Raw genomic sequence first — 20259 nt, 5'->3', positions numbered from 1 at the left:
AAATAGAGGAAATAAAGGAAATTTAAAATGAAGAGGATCCTTTTTCCGGGAAGAAGGATACATAATGAAGAGAGAGAGATGCGGGCTGCGAAATAAGTGGAGAGACAATGGGCTTAAAGGCTGTACGATGGGTTGTTAATAAATGGGCTTTAACTGTTGGGTTGTTAGTAGTTGGGCTTTTTAGTTGTAACAAAGCTAAGCCTGTTAGATTACTGTTAAGAGGTTAGAAGGGCTGTTAGGCTGATTGCACAGGCATATAAGGCAATCAACATAACTGAAGAAGCTAAGAAAGATCTCGTTGCTTTGATTTGTAATCTGTTGATTTGGAGATAATTGAGTATCTCGAAGACTCAATGTTATGAACCTTTGGATTCGTCCAATTCATTGCTGTCAAACATCCCTAGCTCTCTCGGTCCTCTCTTCCATTACATTCATTCACTACAATCTCTATATAACCAGTAATCCATAAAGAAGTAGAAGGTTCTTTACATAACCACAACGATCAATCGTCCCAAAGAATGATGATCAATCGATCATTTGGTAGAAAGTCCAAAAAGTTTAGGGGTTTAAGTGTGTTTTAGCTTAGACATGAGACTAGCTAATAATAGAACATTTCGCATATTTTGGTATTGACGAGTTCGAGGATGGTTAGCAAGAAGACTTGTAAGATCAAGGTGATCAGTTAAACTCAAATGGGTACTTGTTGTCGCTATTTTATGGTATACTTATTTTATATGTATCAAAAGTGCATGCTTTATGATTAACATGAAATACTTTGCAAAATATTGTGAACTCTATCTTTTGTGTAATTAGAGCGCCTGTAAATGGAATGTTGCATCTTTTAGGGACATTACATTGTGTGAGTTTTATAATTAGTGTACACATGTAAATGACATGATTGATTATATCGTATGACATGATGTATTGTACGTGTATAGATGGCAACTATGAGCTTACCATTAGATGATGATCCACAATTTACTTTTATCCTATTAACCTTGGATCCAATGGTTGTTAGTGACCGAAGTAGCCATGCACGAGTGGTGGTGGCCTTACAACATTGTTACATTATGATGCTTTAGTACTGCTCTAGTTATTATTTTGATGTGATGTAGTTTTGTTGTTTGCCCTATGATGAAGGTCCTAGTATCTTTTGGGACTTATTTACTCAGTAAGTGTGTCTTGGGAGGCGCATTGTATTAATTACTAGTTAATTAAATTTGGAGGCATTACATCCACACACCATTTCCATTCCAATTTTGGTATACGCATCATGCATGATATGTTGATACGTGCTTATGGTGCATGATACTACGTGGACCCTCGTATTCCCAAACCACATTGCAAGTAAATTTCAAAAGCTCGGGACTCTACTTCAGCCATGTAGTCGAGGCAGGAGCCCCTGCCCACCCACCCCTCCCTCCACCACTAGTTAGATGTGTTGCTACCATTGCGCTAGTTGGCCATCGAATCCGGATAAAGCCGGTCTCTGATACCACTTAATGCAGCGAATAGCACAGAAAGAATACGAACAAGAGTGTCTACTTCTCTTGAACAAAAAGAACACAAAAAAACGCAGGCTTGATTGAAAAATTCCAACTATTATAGAGTTTTTTGAATAGATAAATCATTGACAACAATTCAAAAAGGAAACTAGAATCACTTAAAATTAGAAAAATACTTCTTAAGGTAAGGATAAACTAAATGTGGAGAGTAGAAGTCAAAGATATTCGTTTTGGAGAGATATATTGTATTGACATGTTTTAATCCCACATACTTTCTTTTCCTTGTTAATATGACATATGTGACTCTAGGGAATCTCGTATGTGAAATTCGTTCGGACAGGATTTGCAAACGAGTGAATCTGCTTCCAAATTCAGCCCAAGTAGAACCATTCATTTGCAACCTGGTTCAAATGGGTGTTGCAAATGAGTAGTTTTGCCTTCTATCTTCAGCTCGGGATGGTGCTATATCAGTGCAGAAGTTGGTATCCATTTTTTGTTAACCCATTTATAATTGTCTTAAATGAGTATTATCTACTGTCTATTGATTCTTCAACATTTCATGAGTTGTTTTGCGTTGGTCTTAATGGATGCCTAAAAGATGTGAAGTGATGATAACTGGCCTGTATATAGGTGGGCACAAAATACAAATAGATGGGTCCATCAAAGAAAGAAATCCTAGCAAATGCCATATTATGGTATTTGGCGTTCAATGTTGAAGCGAATACACTTGAAAGTTGAAACCAATAAATCTTAATATTTAATTTTTGAATTACATAGTCATTTGATTTTGTATGATGTACCTCACATTAATTGGTGTACTCGAAACCTGCATGTGGTGGCTCCAACACCATATACATTCTCAGTGGGATTGTTGTATGCATTATCTAATTTGGGCAGTATCCAATGGTCTACACAATGCACCCATGTGGTGGTTTCAACACCACATGGGGGGACCTTTTTGTATTGCCATCAATTGTGTGGTATACATTGAACAGTCGCAAGTTTGATGGTCCTGCCTTATGCAGATTCCTCCTAGATGATGCTCAACCCCCAAAGCAGAAATCATATACATTCGTCTATTTTGTACTTATAATATGACTGCTAATAGGTGGTGCCTATGTTCAAATAAACAAAAAAGATCAGATTCTAATGATTATTGGTCATCCAATCAAGTCAATTTGGTTGAGGATTTGTTTACCAGTGACCCGCATACACATCTTTATGAGGACAGATTTAACCATTTTTGCTAGAGACGGACTCCTTTGCAGTTGTTAGTATGTGTTGGTCTCTGAATGCAACCTGTTACTCTTTCAGGAACAAAAATCACTTTGGAGGAAAAATCCACCTGCTCGACCATTTGGTATGATTACTATGGTCAAGCCACAAGCGAAAAAAGCGAAGTTAGATCCATGAACTTCAGAAAAACCTTCAGTTATCTAATTAACCATGGAAACAACATACATGTTTATGTCTCCCTTCCACTCTTCAACAAATTTTTAAAAGGGGAAGAGGTTCAACAAGCTCAAGAAGTTGAAGCACTTGAGTGAAGTGCCACTAGGGAGGCATAAAATCCATCCTGGATATTAATCAAAGTCTCATGCCTTCCTTTCTCCACAATAACCCCATTCTTAACCACAGCGATTACATCTGCATTCTTGATCGTGGATAATCGATGGGCCACCACAATTGTAGTCCTGTTCACCATGACTCTGTCTAATGCATCTTGGACCACTTTCTCTGACTCAGCATCTAGTGCACTGGTAGCCTCATCTAGTAGTAAAATCTTTGGACTTTTGATGATAGCACGTGCAATGGCTACGCGCTGCTTTTGCCCGCCGGACAATTGTAGCCCTCGTTCTCCTACTACAGTATCATAACCCTGCATGTTGCATTAGGAACATATATTTTGTGTAAGAGTACTTGTAAATGTACTTCAATCAACAATTTTATGCAATTTGCATTGTTCTTACTCGTTGCAGTCCACTAATGAACCTGTGGGCATTGGCCAATTCCGCTGCAGCTATAATCTCTGCCTCATCTACATTTCTACCCTTTCCATACTCAATGTTTGCACGGATTGTGTCATTAAACAAAACTGGTTCTTGGCTTACAAGGCCCATCTGCTGCCTCAACCACATCAATTGAAACTTTTGAATTTCGATTCCATCCAGTGTAATATGACCAGAATCGGGATCATAGAATCTTTCCAATAATGCTATCACTGTAGATTTTCCACTCCCGCTTTCTCCAACTAGGGCAACTGTCTGAAAGAAGACATTTACAAGAATATAGTTTAAATTTGAGAGTTGTCTTTTCCTGTTGCAGCAAATAATGAAATTCTAAACATGATGTCAGAGAATATTACTTTACCTTGCCTGCACGAATAGCCAAGTTGAGGTCTCTGAATATCTGAACATCTGGCCTAGATGGGTACTTGAAGCCTACATGATGAAGCTCAATATCTCCCTTGACATCATCCAATGACATCCCGGACTCATCACTTGGGTCTATCTTTGACTTCCTGTCCAGTATTGCATAGATAGAAGCAGTAGCATTCTTGGCTTTCTGAGAATCATTGGAAAAAGAGCTTGATTGAGTAACCGCAGTAGCTGCCATGGTCAAAGCAAGGAAAACCTGCAAACCACACATACGTGTCAAGAAGATCAAAAGATAATTTGGAGGAATGAATCTCATTTATATTTTTCCTGAAAGTTCTGAATCTTTTGGAAAAAGAAAAGATTTCTTATTTACTCGGAAAACATCTGAGAATGTAGTTTTTCCGTCCTTAACCAGCTGAGCTCCTGCATAGAAAGTGGTCGCGTAGACGCTAAACAAAAAGAAGTTAGCCACTCCAAATCCTATTCCACTGATCAAGCCCTCCTTTATGCCTGCCTTCACAGGGCCTTCACATTTTTCTTCATAAAGTTGCATCACTTTATCTTCAGCACAGAAAGAAGCAACGGTTCTTATACTCCCAACTGCATCATTTGCTATTTGACTTGCGTCCTCATACATTGCCTGCAACCAAGTTCACCCTTGTTAACATCCAAAATAAGTTACCTGTGGTAAAGATTGGTGCAGAGGGTAAGGCCATTTGGGTGGCTTCCTAGAAAGAATTTTATACCTGTTGTGATATATGGGAAGTAATTCGTTCTATGAGGCCCAGAGTTGATTGGTGGAAGTTAATATGGTTTTCTTTTGCTATTCCTAAACAAACTTTCATCCTATGGTTGACAGTCAGAAATATTTTATCCATGGGAAATGGATTGCTGAGTGCAGAGATCACTTATTTGTTTTAGTGGATTTAATGCAGAGATCACTTATTTTCTTAGTGTGGATTTTGAAAGAGGATTTGGAGAGAACTTATAGAGAAGTGCTTAGTTTTTGATCCTCCTGTAGGCTGGGCAGATGTTATGGGCAGGGGGTTAAGGGATTGGAGAAACAAAAGCTTGAAGGCCATTGCGCAAGTTGGCATGGAGTGCTGCAGTGTATCACTTATGGGGACGAAGAAATGAAATCCGGCATGGCAATCAACCAAAAACAGAGGAATGACTGTTGTAGGGTATTGTCCGGAAAGTGAGAAGTAGAATCAGAGGTAAGGGGAATTTTAAAAAGAATGATATGAATGTAGAGATTTGTAGTAAATGGGGTATAGTACATAATGTTTAGTATTGATGGGGAAGATAGGTTGGGTTTGGTTGTTCTGGTTTAGATAGTTTGTTGCTGTTGTCTTTGTAAAGCATTTGCTGATGGAGAAGATGTGGTTAGTTAGTTTGTTTTGTTTGTCTGTTGTTCGTTGGTTCCTAAATCTTTTGCTGTTTCAGCTTGATGGAGTGTCGTGTAATCCGTGGTTTTTGTGTTAATCAAAATTCATTCATTAATCCAAAAAAAAAACCAAGTTCACTATTGATGAATAACTCATTAAACATACTCAAACCTAAGAAAGTTTTCATTTTAATGCATCTTGATGAAATTGTTTTCATACACATTTTTTCCCTAAGAAATGATACCATTTGGCATGAAAACTGTCATCAGTGGTAGAGCATACCTTTGCATCTGCACTGAATCCTTTTATGGACCTTCGTTGAACATAACCATTGACTCCAAGCAAAGGAACCATTGCAAGGACAATAAATGCCATCTGCCAACTAGCATAAAATGCGATGGCTAAACCCGCAACCACAGACGCAATGCTTTGAACAATTTGACCTAGTGCGTCACCAACTAGAGCGCGCACTGTTGCTGCATCTGCTGAGAGCCTTGCACCAATGGCACCGCTTGAGTTTTCAGGCTCATCGAACCAACCAACCTCCATGCGAACCACCTTTTCAAAACACATTGCTCTGATACGTTCAATTAACTTGCACCCAGCCACAGCAAAAGAGTACGATCTTATTGGAGATGACAGAAATGCTACCAAACCAAGGACTAAAAACATTACTGCCCAAAACTTCGAATCCTTTCTTAGTTCATGAGGTTGTTCGAAGAATGTTTTGATTACACTGGAAATTAGCAAACCAAAAATTGGAAAGACCACTCCACTTATGATTGCAGCTACTGTTCCAATTAGAATCACTGGAATCTCAGGCTTATTGAGGTAGGCAAGGCGGCGAATTGGAACCTCTGGAGATTTTTCTGGTGCTACTGAAGGGGTATCTAGTTCTGTCGCTGCAGTATCAGTTACATCAAGTCCTGTGGGTACACCAAATGTGACTGAGAATGAGTGATGACTGCTATTTACTGATGATCCCCGACTAATGGATTGTGGCATTGACAATCTTCGACTTGACCGCTGAAGACTTGACTGTCTAAGAGATTCCAAAGTAATTTCTGAATTAACTTGATCATCTACAGCATGTTGTGACTCCTTGTTTACTTCTTGCAAGCGTATAAGTTGAGAGAATGCTCCATCAGGATCCTTGAGTAGTTCTGAGTGTGAGCCTGATCAATAGCCAAATACAATAAGAAAGGAATAGCCAAATACACTAAGAAATGAGTATCTCACGTTCTCTGTCAAGCCACAATGAGAGACCTAGATACTAAAATTCATTTACAATGATGTGCTCAACAAGAATCTACCCACTAGGTTGGATGCATAAATGATAATGGTTCACCATGTTAAATGAATAATATAGTATGAATAATACCTATCATCAATTACCTTTTTCAACCATTTTTCCTCTGTGAATGACTGCGATCATATCAGCATTCCTCACCGTGCTCAAACGATGCGCAACAATGACAGTCGTTCGGTTAACCATAATCCTGTCCAATGCTTCTTGCACTATTTTCTCTGATTCTGCATCAAGTGCACTTGTAGCTTCATCCAGTAGTAAAATTCGTGGATCTTTCAGAATTGCTCTTGCAATAGCAATTCTCTGCTTCTGTCCACCAGACATTTGTGTTCCATGCTCACCAACCATGGTATCTAGCCCCTACAAGTAAAATAAAAAAATCCCAAAATAAGAATAATAATTTTTGGACCTTGAAGATGAACACAAGGTGAAAATTAGAACCTGTGGCAATTTATCAATGAATTTAGCAGCATTTGCAAGTTCAGTTGCAGCTCTTATCTCTTCAATAGTTGCACCATCTTTTCCATATGCAATATTGTCCTTAATGCTGGCACCAAAGAGCACAGGTTCCTGGCTGACGAGACCAATTTTCCCCCTAATCCATTTAAGCTGAAACTCTTTGAGGTTAATGTTATCTATTAGAACTTCACCAACTTGTGGGTCATAGAATCTCTCTATTAGGCTGATCACTGTTGACTTCCCACTTCCGCTTTCTCCAACTAAAGCTGCAGTCATGCCACTAGGGATATAAAGAGAAAATCCATTGAATATTTGCTCATCCAATCTGGTTGGATAGCTGAAATAAACATCCTTCAATTCTATATCTCCATGAATGTCGTCTAATACTTTCCCAGTTTTATCAAAAGCATCTATGTCTGGCTTCCTCTCAATAGTCTCAAACATCTTATAGGCCGCAGCTCGGCCAGCACCAAATGCACTCAAGCAGGGAGATGCCTGGCCTAAGGACCTGAAGCATCCATAAGATAGCAAAAGGTAAGAAGTAAATAAATAATTAAATAAGCGAAAAAAGACGCACATACATCCGTAGGTTCATATATTTTTGAGTATCAGCAACAAAATCAGAAAGAAGTTTTCACATATTGGGGAAATAGGAACCATAATGTTACTAGCATATTTACATACTTCTACAAGCTAAAGGAAATACAAAATGCAGCTTACATGGAAGCAGTTAAGACTGCGACAATCACATTTATCACTTGACCCCCATTGTATCCTTTCTGTAGTATCAGCTTGGCACCAAAATACACAGCCAACGAATAGGTGGAAAACACAACAAACAAAACCGTGCCAATACCTACTCCGGCAGCTAAGCCTTCATGAACACCAGATTTGTAAGCATGTACAAGAAATTTGCTGTAACTTGTTATAGCTTGCTTCTCCCCTGTAAATGATGCAACCTACATTGGAAGCAATGACAAATGTCAAACTTTTGCTAGAGAGTAAAGAGCGAAATCGGATTAACTGTTTTAAGAGAAACCAATAAGTCTTTTTTCAAAAGTATTCCGTTTTGGCGAATCGACTTACAGTTTTGATTGCACCAATTGTTTGTTCAACTACATTTGCTGCCTTTGCATATGCACTTTGTCCACGGGATGCCATCTTCGATATAATCAAGGACACCATGGCACCAGCTATCACAAGAAGAGGAATTGCAGAACACAAGACGATGGCAAGAAGCCACCCCCTGCTAAATGCTATTATAAATCCCCCGATGAAGGTTGATATCAGCTGTAGACATTTCCCAACCTGCAGTACTAGCACAGTGAGTTTTTAGGTGACCCAGATGAAATAAAATTTCGTGTATCTTTGCTTGGTTTTGATGTTATTCTTGCAGCTGTTTTATACCTTCTCACCCACGGCATCTTGTATGAGAACAGTGTCACCAGACATTCTCCCAACAACCTCTCCGGTCTTTGTTTCCTTATCAAAGAAAGCAACATCTTGTCTCAGTATAGTTTTCAGATACAAACTCCTTATTCCTGCAGCCTGTCTCGCCCCTGTGACCATCCAGCATGTCACCTCTGACAAACAACAGACCCGGGATTCTTAATCTTCAAGGGTTTATACATAAAAGGCTTTTTCTATGCATTAAAAATCTGTAATCATTTCAAGTATATAATGTACTTACGGAGGCATGCTGCACAACCAGTCCCAAGTGCCAAGTAGACAAATTTTACAGCAACCTAAAATTTCACCAGGTCGCTAAGTAATAACATCATCGTATCAAAGGATAAATATATAAATGAAAGAACATCGATTCAAATACATTCCTAGACATTCTGTTAAACGGTTGCATCAAATATTTCACCTGAGGAAAGTAGTGAAATACAAAATCAGAAATTCAAGTACACATATTCTCAGGACAAAATCATTGGTTTTCACCTTGGAAATTGCATGAACGATGTCATTGGTGTTATTCTGGTTACTGCCGAAAGTATTGATCATTTGCCCAAGTAGTATTGTCATAAGGGGCATGCCTAACCCACTCCCAACGGCTCCAATTGTGCCAACAATCATCAATGCAGTATCAGTGGAATCTGCAAATGAGAAAAGCTTGAGAAATGGAACTGTCTTGGTTTTCTCATCTCCTTTGTTTTTCTGAGAGTTTTGTTGGTCCCCATTCGTGGCAGAGCTATTCTCTTCTTCTGCATTGCCTTTTGAAGTGATGGCCTCATTTCTACCTGCGTCGCCTTCCAGGCTGTACTCCACGGCCATATTACCAATTACAAGAACCTAAATTGCACCTGAAGAACACAATTAATTGCTGAAATCAGCAACTGATAAATCAAGCTAGAAAAGTTGGATCAGTGGCCAGTCGTCAGAATATTAGAGTATCAAAATGATAATTCATGAAAAATTCTATATGGATATGATGAATTCTAAAGCTACTAACAGTCTCCAAATAGGTAACGATATGAGAATTAGCTGGTATAGAATCTGTGTTGCACCATGAGCCCTATGTTGTGTGTTTGGTTGAAAGACTGTTAAAGTTTATACAAAACGCTACTGTTAGCCTGTTTCTATTACTCAAACAGTACAAGAGAATACTAAACAACCACGACCAATCTCCATGGAGGAAGAGAAGCCTTATTGATGAGACATGTTCCTTTAAACGCCGGTGGTGTAAATTTTTGGCTGCTTACTGTAACCAATTACTAGCATATTTTGCAATCCTCATGAAATTTCCGGTGAATCATGAGGTTGGCAGTAAAAAAATGTACTTTTTCTACTTATAATTTTAATTACCTGTTAACAAAGAAGGAGGAAGCTGAACGAAACCTTTCTGTTCTTTCGTCAGAAACAAAATCTCTGCAACCCTGTGGACCAGTGGCACCCAGCAAAATCAAGAACCCTGTCAAACTGAAGTTGCCAATCCAAGTCATCATCATCATTATCATTCAACAACATCGTATTGTTCCAAACATAACCCAACTGGCAACTCCCAAAAGATCAAAAAATTACAAAAACATAAAGAAGAGCAATTGAAAGATTATGTCAGCAAAAGATCAAAAGGGTACCTGAAACTATCATTTGATTGTGTCTTACGCAAGAAAACATTAATGGGTAAGGTTCAAGTTCATTGAACTTAACCCTCCAAAAAGATTATGCATAAAAACAAATAACCCTTATACGAAAGAATTGTTTTGTATAAATAGAGCATAGTTGATGATGGAGACCATTTCAGTTAACACTCGCCGAAAAGAGAGAGAAAGATAGATTTAACAAAGGATCAAAGAAACCAGAATATAGTCAGCTTCTAGAATGGTTGACATATTCCTCTGGATTTGCAGCTCAGGTGCAATGAGATGTTTATGCTTCAGCTCCTAATAGTTATTGAAAACGTGCAGTGCAAGATATGTATGCGCATAAGTAATGATTTTTGTTGGGCCCTAGACTAGAGGAACTGAAATTGAAGAGTGCATTTGAAATGAAACAACAGAGACATGGTTGAATAGACAAACACTAAAGATGAAGCAAAGTTGAGAAGGACAATAACATTAAAGCTATGATTGCATTTGTCGGATGTTTTGAGATGCAGGCTGACCCCATATTTAGGATTTTATTCCAACTGGTAGAAAAACAAACCAAGAACAGAAAAAGATGAACAAAACCCACCCTTCTTGATAATATTTTGGGAATATATTTGTAACACCAGATGTCCCATGTACCAGGTTGTCTTCGAATGTGCCAAACTAAAAAGACCAGAATATGATTCGGCTCCCTAGATTATTCGGTGTAATGCAACAACATTATTATTATTATTATTATTATTATTATTCTTCGCTCATTAAATTTACTCTATATTTTAATTAAAAAATTATTATTTTTTATTTATTTTTTTAAAGTAATTACCTTTCATAAGCCGAAGATTTGCTTTCGCTCTTTCATTTAAATATTTTAATTTAAGAATTTATTTAATCATGTGAAGTGGGAAAATGTAAAGTTTGTGAGGGGGGAGAAAAGTGAACATTCATGAGCCACATTTTTTTTTTTTTTAATTTTTATTAAAGAACATCCATTTCCATTGAAATTAAAAAGTATTACAACATAGAAATAAAAACAAGCTAATCTGAAAATCCAATCCAAACAGACTAGTTCTAGCACCTTAGTAAACTGATAGGAGACCAAAAAAGTGAAATGCACTAGCGAATGCAGCTGATTAAAGCTGCGGTGCTCTAGGATGGATAAAATCATCTAGATTAATAAAACTCATAAAAATTTAAACTTAAATAGCCTTAACCGGTTTGGCCTCAAACTCAGCGTCTACAAAAGAATCTTTTTTCTACTATTTGTTCTCCTCTAAATCTTCACAATTATTTGGAATAAAGAGCAATTTGAAGAGCAAAAGATAAGCATTTTAAATTAAAAATTTCTTCAGAAATGCGGCGCGGGAATGAGAATTGCAGTAGATCTACATCCTTATTTTATAAAAGAAAATATATATATATATATATATATATATATATATATATATAGCGTAGGTAGTGATATACTTCATGCTTGACGTGCATCAACAATGATGCACGCCCGACATAAAATTTTTTATTATTATTATTTTATTATTTTAATTTTAAAAAAAAAAATTATGCTTAGCGTGTAGTATATCATTACCCATATAGCGTTGAATGAAAGATAATTGAATAAAAAAAAAAAGTATCGTGGAATAGGTAAAACTGATGAGGGTTGGATCTTGTTGTATCACGCGTTTTACCCGAGTACTGCGATTCCCGATTCTCCACTCACGAGGCACGACGCATCATATCATCATGCGATCGAGTTTCATTAAAGGAGGAGAAGATGCCAATTGTTGCCCCACTATGGATCCGTGGTCAATTCATGTCATGTGAGGCGAATGGGGGTACAAAAAGTTGTACGTACACTCTTCTTTTCCCGGATTCGGAGTCTTTAATAATTTTTTAAAAAATTTATTAAAATTTAAGTTGTTTTGCATTTTAAAAAAAAAAAAAAAAAAAAATTATCACATATTAAAAAAATGATTTATTAGCGTCGTGAATTGAATATATTTTTATAAAGTTTTGTTGTTTAGGTTCTAAAAAAACTTTAAACCAAAAACAATTATTATTATTATTATTATTTTAAAATTTCTTGGGATCCTAATCTTTCCCTCAAAACAGGGGCTCTCGCTACATTTGTTAATAATTTTTAGAGGTTTTTTTTTTGTCTTGTTTGAAATAATACTCAATGTCATAAAAATTAAAATATTTTTGAGTGTTAAATGTTTTTTTATTGTTTGTTAATGCTTTTATTTTAAAAAAGAAAAAAAAAATAGTGTTATCAAACTATAGGTGTTAATTTGTGTTCACTTGCCAGATTCAGATTGTGTTGAAACATAAGTATAAAACTATATAAATCAATTATAATCGACCCATGTAATTACACTAGTCAAGCCTTTCAATCATAACTCGCTAATTTCATGTTAAGTTTGCAAATCGTGTCAAAAATTATTTGCTCTTATAGTGCATGTTGGATTCGAGTTATGTTGAAGTATAAGTACAATCCTTCAACTATAATTCGTTAGTTTTTTTTTAAAAAAAAAAAAAAAAAAAAAAAATCACTCAAATACGGCCTTTTCATCTCCAAAAAGCTAACTACATTTAATATTTATTTCCGGTCCATTAAATATGTTTTTTTTTTTTTTTAATAAAAAATAAAAAATAAAAAGAAAATTTTGGCTTCTTCATTGACAAGTCAACTGAAATGGAAATGAATTCGACATCTTTAGGAATCGTCATCAGTGACATCAGTGGCCAAATTAATTAGTATATGCATTCTTGTGTGTGCATTCAAAAATGTTTACGTGCTCACAAATTTAAGGAGTTGACATCCCCAACCACGTATATAGATAAGTTTGGTTTCATTTTATTTTATTTTATTTTTTATTTTTGTTTATAAAAGCAAAAATAAATGATAATATTATATATAGATAACGATCACAATAAATAATATAAAACAATAACATACGAGAATATAAAAATTACATAATCATTCCATTTCCGCGTGATATAAAGAAAATTCCCTAAAACTTGAAACTTATATTAGCTTGTTCGGTACACATAATGATAATTCTTTTAGAAAACATAGTACAAGGAGTTTGAATGTAATGACTATTTCTATTAGCAGGCACAATATAATGCTTTTATTGGAATTGAATCAAAAAAAAAAAAAAAAAAAAAAAAAAAAAAAACCTCTAAACAATCTATGGCTGCCCACCCCGGCAGAACATCAAGGATGGTTATTTCCCGGAAATGATGCTTGGAAGTAGCCGTGATCACCCTTGAATCATGGGAGTTGTCGTACCACCACCCCGGTGGCACCTATCGAATGTTTTGAATTTTTTTATTATTATTATAAGTTTTAGGTTTGGAAAAATAAAATGATTTTTTTGCAAAACCCATTTTGTTGGTTAATAGTTGTTCCTCTAAAAAATAAATAAATAAATAAATAAAACTATTTTCAAGTATAAAAGTCTCATTCTATTTCAAAAGTATATTCTGCGAATATTCAATAGATTCAGTCTCAATTGGTCACTCTCTTCCATATCTGTATCCCCCTCCCATTAGTGGCACAATATGACACTCTCATATTGCTCATCCTGACAGTCCAATTTCATCCAACAGCCCACAACACGTCACATGTCCCACTCAAAGTCAAATAATAAAATATTAATTAACTTTAAATAATAATAATAATAATAATAAACAATTAAAATTAAATAACAAAAAACTTGCGGTGGCGGCCACCCCAATTGAGCAAAGCCACCCCAGACTGGCCCCAGATCCCTCTCTCTCACCCTAGTGTTGTCAAAGAATCCCCGTGGACACATGGCTATTTATATTCGAAAAAAAAAAAAAAAAAAAAAAAAAAAAAAAAAAAAGGCGGCTTTGTGATGTCCCACATTGCTTATGCATTAAAAGATGATGTGTTTATATGAAATATACTCTCTCTAAATGGTATGAAGCCTTTTGGGAGTAAACCCAATAATAAAACAGTGTGGGCTTGGCCTAAAGCGGACAATATCATACCACTTAGAACAGAAATGTTACATATGATATTAGAGTTATAGTCTAGCCTGAGATAGGGGGAGCGTGCCTAAGCCCATAAGGGTTGTCAGTGAAGATGCTGGGTCTTAAGAAGGAATAATTGTAATATCCTACATTGTCTGAGCATGAAAAAAATAATGTGTTTATATAAAATATGCATGATTTAACTCAAAACGAACACAATCATACCACTTGAAGCCAGGGGTGTTACACGGCAAATGCAAAGTGCTCACATATCTTGTTGGCTGATTCAACAGCAGGTACTTTTTCTGCAAATCTGAAATAATAAAAATAACCCCATGATTTTCCATATTTTCAAAATTGCTTCTTTTTCAAAGTGACGCATGGCAGCTTGCTTTCAACCCGGCTGCTGCTCAGTATCCGCGTGTCCGAACGGGATTTTCTCGGGTCAAAGTGTTGACCTGGTTTGATCATTTGAATCCAATTTCTTTTGGTTTTAAAAAGATTCATCCCCCAAAGATACGAGGTTGATCTCCAACCAGTAAGTAGTTACAAAGTGTCAAACTATTCAAGAATGAATAGAATCAAGGAAAACAGAGCATGTTGTATGTGGAAGAAGAACAGAAGGAGAAGAAGAAAGAAGAAGCAAGTAGATGGAGCAGAGAAGAAGAGAAGTTCTTCATTATCATAATAAACTCGCATGAATTACAAGCAGAAGCAAGAAAGCTTATATACAAGCTTCCAATGAAGCAACTGAAACTGTGAAAACAGTTTAACAACTTGAACTTAAAAACTAACTAACTTACTCAACAGAAAAGCTAGTTTATTTAGTTTATACATGTGTTAAAACTCCCCCTCAAGATGGATGTGAAGGATGATAAATATCCTTTACAAACATCTTGGATAGCAATCTGTAAAAGTCCTTGAAACCAAGGCTTTTAGTAAAGATATCAGCTAGTTGATTATGGGAATTAACATGAAGAGTGCGAATGAGTCCAAGTTGTATTTGCTCACGAACTAGATGACAATCAATTTCGATGTGCTTGGTCCTTTCATGATAAACCGGATTTGCAGCAATATGAAGAGCTGATTGGCTGTCACAAAACAAAAGAGCAGCCTGTGGATGAGGAATTCTGAAATCCTTGAGAAGAGAAGTCAGCCACATCAACTCACAACATGTGGAAGCAAGAGCTCGATATTCTGCCTCAGCAGATGATCTTGACACTGTGTGCTGTTTCTTAGACTTCCAAGACACAAGTGAATCACCAAGAAACACACAAAAACCAGTGATAGACCTTCTAGTATCTAAACAACCTGCCCAATCTGAATCTGAAAAAGCCTTAAGATGAAAATCTGATTTGGCAGAAAAGAAGGCCTTGAGCAGGAGAATTTTTCAAGTATCTCAGGACTTGATGAGCAGCATCTAGATGAGGTTGCCGTGGCTTGTCCATAAACTGACTCAATATTTGAACTGAGAAAGCTAAGTTTGGTCTTGTAATTGTCAAATAAAGTAGCCTGCCAACTAACCTTCTGTAGCTTGTGGAATCTGAAAGGAGATCACCTTCATCCTTTGAGAGTTTCAAATTTTGTTCCATAGGAAATTTAACAGGTTTAGCAGCCAATAAACCTGAATCCTCTAGGATTTCAAGAGCATACTTTCGTTGGCAAAGAGAAAGTCCTTCTATAGACCTAGCTATTTCAAGACCGAGAAAGTATTTTAAAGGCCCTAAATCCTTCAACTTAAATCTCTCATTCAAAAGAGAGATGAAAGAGGACACTGCCTGTGGATCATTGCTTGCAATAGCTACATCATCAACATAAACTAACAAAGCAATAAAGGAAGATCCTTTGAGTTGAGTGAACAGGGAGTAATCTGCCTTGGACTGTGTAAAACCAAGCTGAATCAATGCAGTGGAAAATTTTGAAAACCACTGTCTAGAGGCCTGCTTCAATCCATACAAGGATTTAGTTAATCTACAAACCTTTGTCTCCCCCTTAGTGCCAAAACTAGGAGGCATAGACATGTACACTTCTTCATCTAAATCCCCATGCAAAAATGCATTGTTTACATCTAATTGATGTAAAACCCAATCCTTTGCTGCAGCAAGTGCCAGAAAACATCTAACCGTAGTCATCTTAGCAACAGGTGAAAAGGTCTCATGAAAATCCAACCCTTCACATTGAGTATACCCTTTGGCTACCAACCTAGCCTTGTATCTTTCAATGCTTCCATCAGATTTGTACTTCACTTTATAAACCCATTTGCAACCAATAGGATGTTTATCAGAAGGCAAATCAGTGACTACCCAAGTTTTATTTTCCTCCAAAGCCTTAATCTCAGCTTTCATAGCCTCACACCAAAGTGGATTCTTAACAGCTTGATGATAAAATTTAGGCTCAGGTTGAGATGAAATGGAAAGACAGAAATGCTTATGAGAAGAAGACAGGTTATCATAAGAAATGAAATTGGACAATGGATAAGGTTTACCTGAGTTGTCAACATTTGAAGCCGATTGAGGTGAACAAGTAGAAACCAGTTTACAATGATAATCTTGCAAGTAACTAGGTTTGTGTTTGATCCTATCTGACCTTCTAAGAATAGGAGAAGGTGCAGAACTAGGAACCTGGAAAATGGTGTCTGCAGAAGGAGAAAATGAGTTGTTTGCAGAATCAGAATGTGAAGTTGTGTCTGCAGAAGGAGAAGTGAAAATTTCTGCAGATTTAGAATGAATAGGTAAAATGATGTCTGCAGAATCAGAATGGGAAGATAATGTATCTGCAGAATTGTGGTTTGGTGATGGAACAATAGGAGGTGGTTGGATGTTTGATGGTATGGAATCAAAGAATTCTGTGTCAGGAGACATTGGAAAAGAAATAGAAGGTGAAACAGTATCATGCATATGCATTGAAGGTGAGGGATGACCTAGAGAAGAAGCGTAAGGAAATATGGTTTCATGAAATATGGCATTTCGAGAAATGAAAACAGAATGAGTATGAAGATTATAAAACTTATGTCCTTTCATGCCATATGGATAACCTATGAAAATGCAAGGTGTAGCTCTTGGATCAAACTTTGTTCTATTTCTAGACATAGTTGAAACATAAGCTAAACATCCAAACACTTTGAGGTGTGAATAAGATGGCACAACAGAAAATAATAGTTCATGTGAAGATTTATTGGATAGAAGGGGTGTTGGAATTCTATTGATAATATGAGCTGCAGTTAAAACACAATCTGCCCAAAAAGGTAAAGGAAGGTTGGACTGAAATCTTAAGGATCTAGCTACATTCAAAAGATGTTGATGTTTTCTTTCAACCACAGAATTTTGTTGTGGGGTTTCTACACAACTTAGTTGATGAATAATGCCTTGGGCAGAAAAGAAGTCTCTCATGTGAAATTCAGTACCATTGTCGGATCTGATGCATTTGATTTTAGTTTGAAACTGAGTTTGAACCATATTAGAAAAGGATTGTATGATGGAAGAAGTTTGAGACTTATGTTGCATCAAATGGACCCAAGTGAACCGTGTGTAATCATCTACAATGGTGAGAAAAAATCTGGATCCATTAAGGGAATTGGTGGCCATAGGACCCCATACATCACAATGAAGTAAATCAAAAGCAGACTTTGAAAAAGAACTACTAACAGGAAATGGTAATTTGTGTTGTTTAGCCAATGGACAAATTGGACAAACCGAATCTTGTTTACAAGAAATAGAGGGAACAATATTTTGTATCAACCTTATTCTAGACTGAGAAGGATGCCCCAATCTGTAATGCCACAGATCACATGAGGGGTCCTTTATGGAATTAAAAGACAAATGTTTGACAAAAGAAGGAATACAAGGAACTGAAACAGATGCATTGGCTGAAACCTTGTTTGCTTGCATCAAATAGAACAAACCAGCAACTTCTTCACCCACCCCAATCGTTCTCCAATTGTGTAAACTCTGTATAAAACAATATCCAGCAAGAAATATAAGGCAACAGTGTAATGACTTTATGAGTTTACTAGCTGAAATCAAATTGAAAGTGAAAGAAGGAACACACAAAACTCCAGTTAGTGTAAGAGTTTCTGAAATTGTAACAGTACCAATGTGTGTGACAGTAGCTATGGAACCATTAGGTAGTTTAACATGAGTGGATACAGTAGCAGTGATGGTGGTAAACATAGATGAACAACTGATCATGTGATCAGTTGCTCCAGTGTCGATAATCCAAGATTTATTTTTCTGTTTTGAATGAGAAGCTATATTAACATATGCAGAAAAAACAGAATACTTAGGATTGAGTATACCTGAATTACCAACAACAGAGTTGGCAGATGATTGAGGGTATTGATGCTGATTTAGTAGATTCATCAGTTGTTGACATTGAGCAGAAATCATGGACAACTGATTACCACTCAACTGAGGACTGCTCAACTGAGAAGAATTATTCAACTGAATGGAATTGCTCAATTGAGGAGGATGAGAAATAGGACCACTAAGGTCAGTTCCTTGCAATTGCACTTGATTGGCTGAATGTGACACTGGTCTGGTTCGAGTGAGCTTAAAACCAGGTGGATAACCATGAATTTTGTAGCATTTTTCAATAGTGTGACCAGCTACTCCACAATGTGAACACATGGGACGATCTCTCCTATAGTTTTGCTTAAAAAACCTAGGCCCTGGTGAAGTTTTGGTCATATATGCAACAGGTTCAGGATGAATTGAAGGAGAAGGTTTGGACAAGGTTGATTTAGTCATGAAGGCAGAGGAAGTATCATGACTAATGGAACTCACACATATTTCTCTTTGTTTTTCTTCTTGAATGATAAGAGAAAAAACCTTATTAATTGAAGGAAGAGGAGATGTTAATAGAATCTGAGCTCTAACAGCAGAAAAAGAATCATTCAAGCCCATCAAAAACTGTAAGACACGTTCTTGATTAAAGAGTTCAAGAATAGATTGCATATGACCACAATGGCAGCAATTGCACATAGAGATAGGCCTGTAATTATTTAATTCTTCCCAAAGAGTTTTGATGCGAGTATAGTACTGACTTACAGTGGAATTCTCCTGAGCAACCACTGAAATAGCTTTCTGCAACTGAAAAATCCGAGGACCATTCCTTTGAGAATATCTATCTTTGAGATCCAGCCACATATCTTCGGAAGAAGTGATGTAAATCACAGTAGGATAGATTTCTTTGGAAACTGAGTTCAAGATCCATGAAACTACAAGATCATTACAACGAACCCATGCATGGTAATAACTCTCAAAAATGGATGGTTTTGGCAGTGAACCATCAATGAAACACAACTTGTTCTTTGCACTCAAAGCAACAAGCATAGCACGGCTCCAAGTGCTATAATTCTCTCCGGTGAGTGGCTGAGGAACCAATAAAAGTCCAGGATTATCACCACTTTGAAGAAAGAGTGGGCTAGATGGATCAATGGGACGAGTATTTTCGAAAGGATCAAAGAAAGGATTGTTAGAAAGATTATGGTTGTGTGGTTGATTTTCTGCCAGTGAAGCAGAGAATACAGGGGAAATGTTTGGTGAAAATTCAGATGGAATGTTTGCATGAGCGGAAGATGGTGAACAATCTGCCATTGGAGATGGACCAGAATATGCAAAGAAATCACAGTTTGTGATTATGGCTCTGATACCATGTCAAACTATTCAAGAATGAATAGAATCAAGGAAAACAGAGCATGTTGTATGTGGAAGAAGAACAGAAGGAGAAGAAGAAAGAAGAAGCAAGTAGATGGAGCAGAGAAGAAGAGAAGTTCTTCATTATCATAATAAACTCGCATGAATTACAAGCAGAAGCAAGAAAGCTTATATACAAGCTTCCAATGAAGCAACTGAAACTGTGAAAACAGTTTAACAACTTGAACTTAAAAACTAACTTACTCAACAGAAAAGCTAGTTTATTTAGTTTATACATGTGTTAAAACAAAGTCATCTCCCAAAAATATGATTATCAAAGTAATGAAAAATTAGGGATGATGAGTGAAGTTTTTTTCTCCAGAAAAGACAGTGACAAGACATGTAGTAGCCAAATACATTGTCCCATTAGGACAATATCACACGTCAATTATACGTCCTCAAGAGGTAGTTCAATCGGCTAGAACCACACTTTTTGAAG

General features: G+C 36.6%; 2 protein-coding genes across 3 annotated transcripts; both read right to left on the bottom strand.

Annotated features, from left to right (window-relative positions):
* Window positions 1–2892: 2892 nt before the first annotated feature.
* Window positions 2893–10105, bottom strand: LOC132171286 (ABC transporter B family member 21-like). Of its 2 annotated transcripts, XM_059582570.2 has the most exons (13): window positions 9848–10105; window positions 8984–9345; window positions 8730–8784; window positions 8447–8622; window positions 8126–8347; window positions 7760–7998; window positions 7022–7547; window positions 6667–6940; window positions 5554–6446; window positions 4257–4523; window positions 3876–4139; window positions 3476–3769; window positions 2893–3384 (listed from the first exon to the last, which is right to left on the bottom strand). In XM_059582570.2, exons 2-13 carry the CDS (start codon window positions 9314–9316, stop codon window positions 3028–3030), a joined length of 3900 nt encoding a protein of 1299 aa, XP_059438553.2. In that variant the 5' UTR covers window positions 9317–9345; window positions 9848–10105; the 3' UTR covers window positions 2893–3027. The 2 variants fall into 2 exon arrangements, with proteins under 2 accessions (XP_059438553.2, XP_088368733.1); XM_088512607.1 differs by lacking the exon at window positions 2893–3384 and having other exon boundaries at window positions 3677–3769; window positions 3871–4139.
* A 7908-nt stretch (window positions 10106–18013) lies between these two features.
* Window positions 18014–20010, bottom strand: LOC148587975 (uncharacterized). The gene is made up of 4 exons (XM_088513605.1): window positions 18822–20010; window positions 18422–18776; window positions 18175–18373; window positions 18014–18074 (listed from the first exon to the last, which is right to left on the bottom strand). Exons 1-4 carry the CDS (start codon window positions 19719–19721, stop codon window positions 18014–18016), a joined length of 1515 nt encoding a protein of 504 aa, XP_088369731.1. The 5' UTR covers window positions 19722–20010.
* Between the last annotated feature and the right edge of the window lie 249 nt (window positions 20011–20259).

Source organism: Corylus avellana, chromosome 1 (genome assembly GCF_965113065.1).
Source record: "Corylus avellana chromosome 1, dhCorAvel1.hap1.2, whole genome shotgun sequence".
Classification (NCBI taxonomy): Eukaryota; Viridiplantae; Streptophyta; class Magnoliopsida; order Fagales; family Betulaceae; genus Corylus; species Corylus avellana.
This window is presented reverse-complemented; position numbering and strand designations above follow the sequence as displayed.

Coding starts and splice junctions, on each gene's coding strand:
- LOC132171286 (XM_059582570.2), bottom strand. CDS start 9,316: ATGGCCGTGGAGTACAGCCTGGAAGGCGACGCAGGTAGAAATGAGGCC. Junction 8,623..8,729: donor TGGTTGTGCAGCATGCCTCC/GTAAGTACATTA, acceptor GTTGTTTGTCAG/AGGTGACATGCTGGATGGTC. Junction 8,348..8,446: donor AAGATGCCGTGGGTGAGAAG/GTATAAAACAGC, acceptor CTAGTACTGCAG/GTTGGGAAATGTCTACAGCT.
- LOC148587975 (XM_088513605.1), bottom strand. CDS start 19,721: ATGGCAGATTGTTCACCATCTTCCGCTCATGCAAACATTCCATCTGAA. Junction 18,777..18,821: donor CTTCAATTCATCCTGAACCT/GTTGCATATATG, acceptor AGGTTTTTTAAG/CAAAACTATAGGAGAGATCG. Junction 18,374..18,421: donor CTCTGTTGTTGGTAATTCAG/GTATACTCAATC, acceptor ATGTTAATATAG/CTTCTCATTCAAAACAGAAA.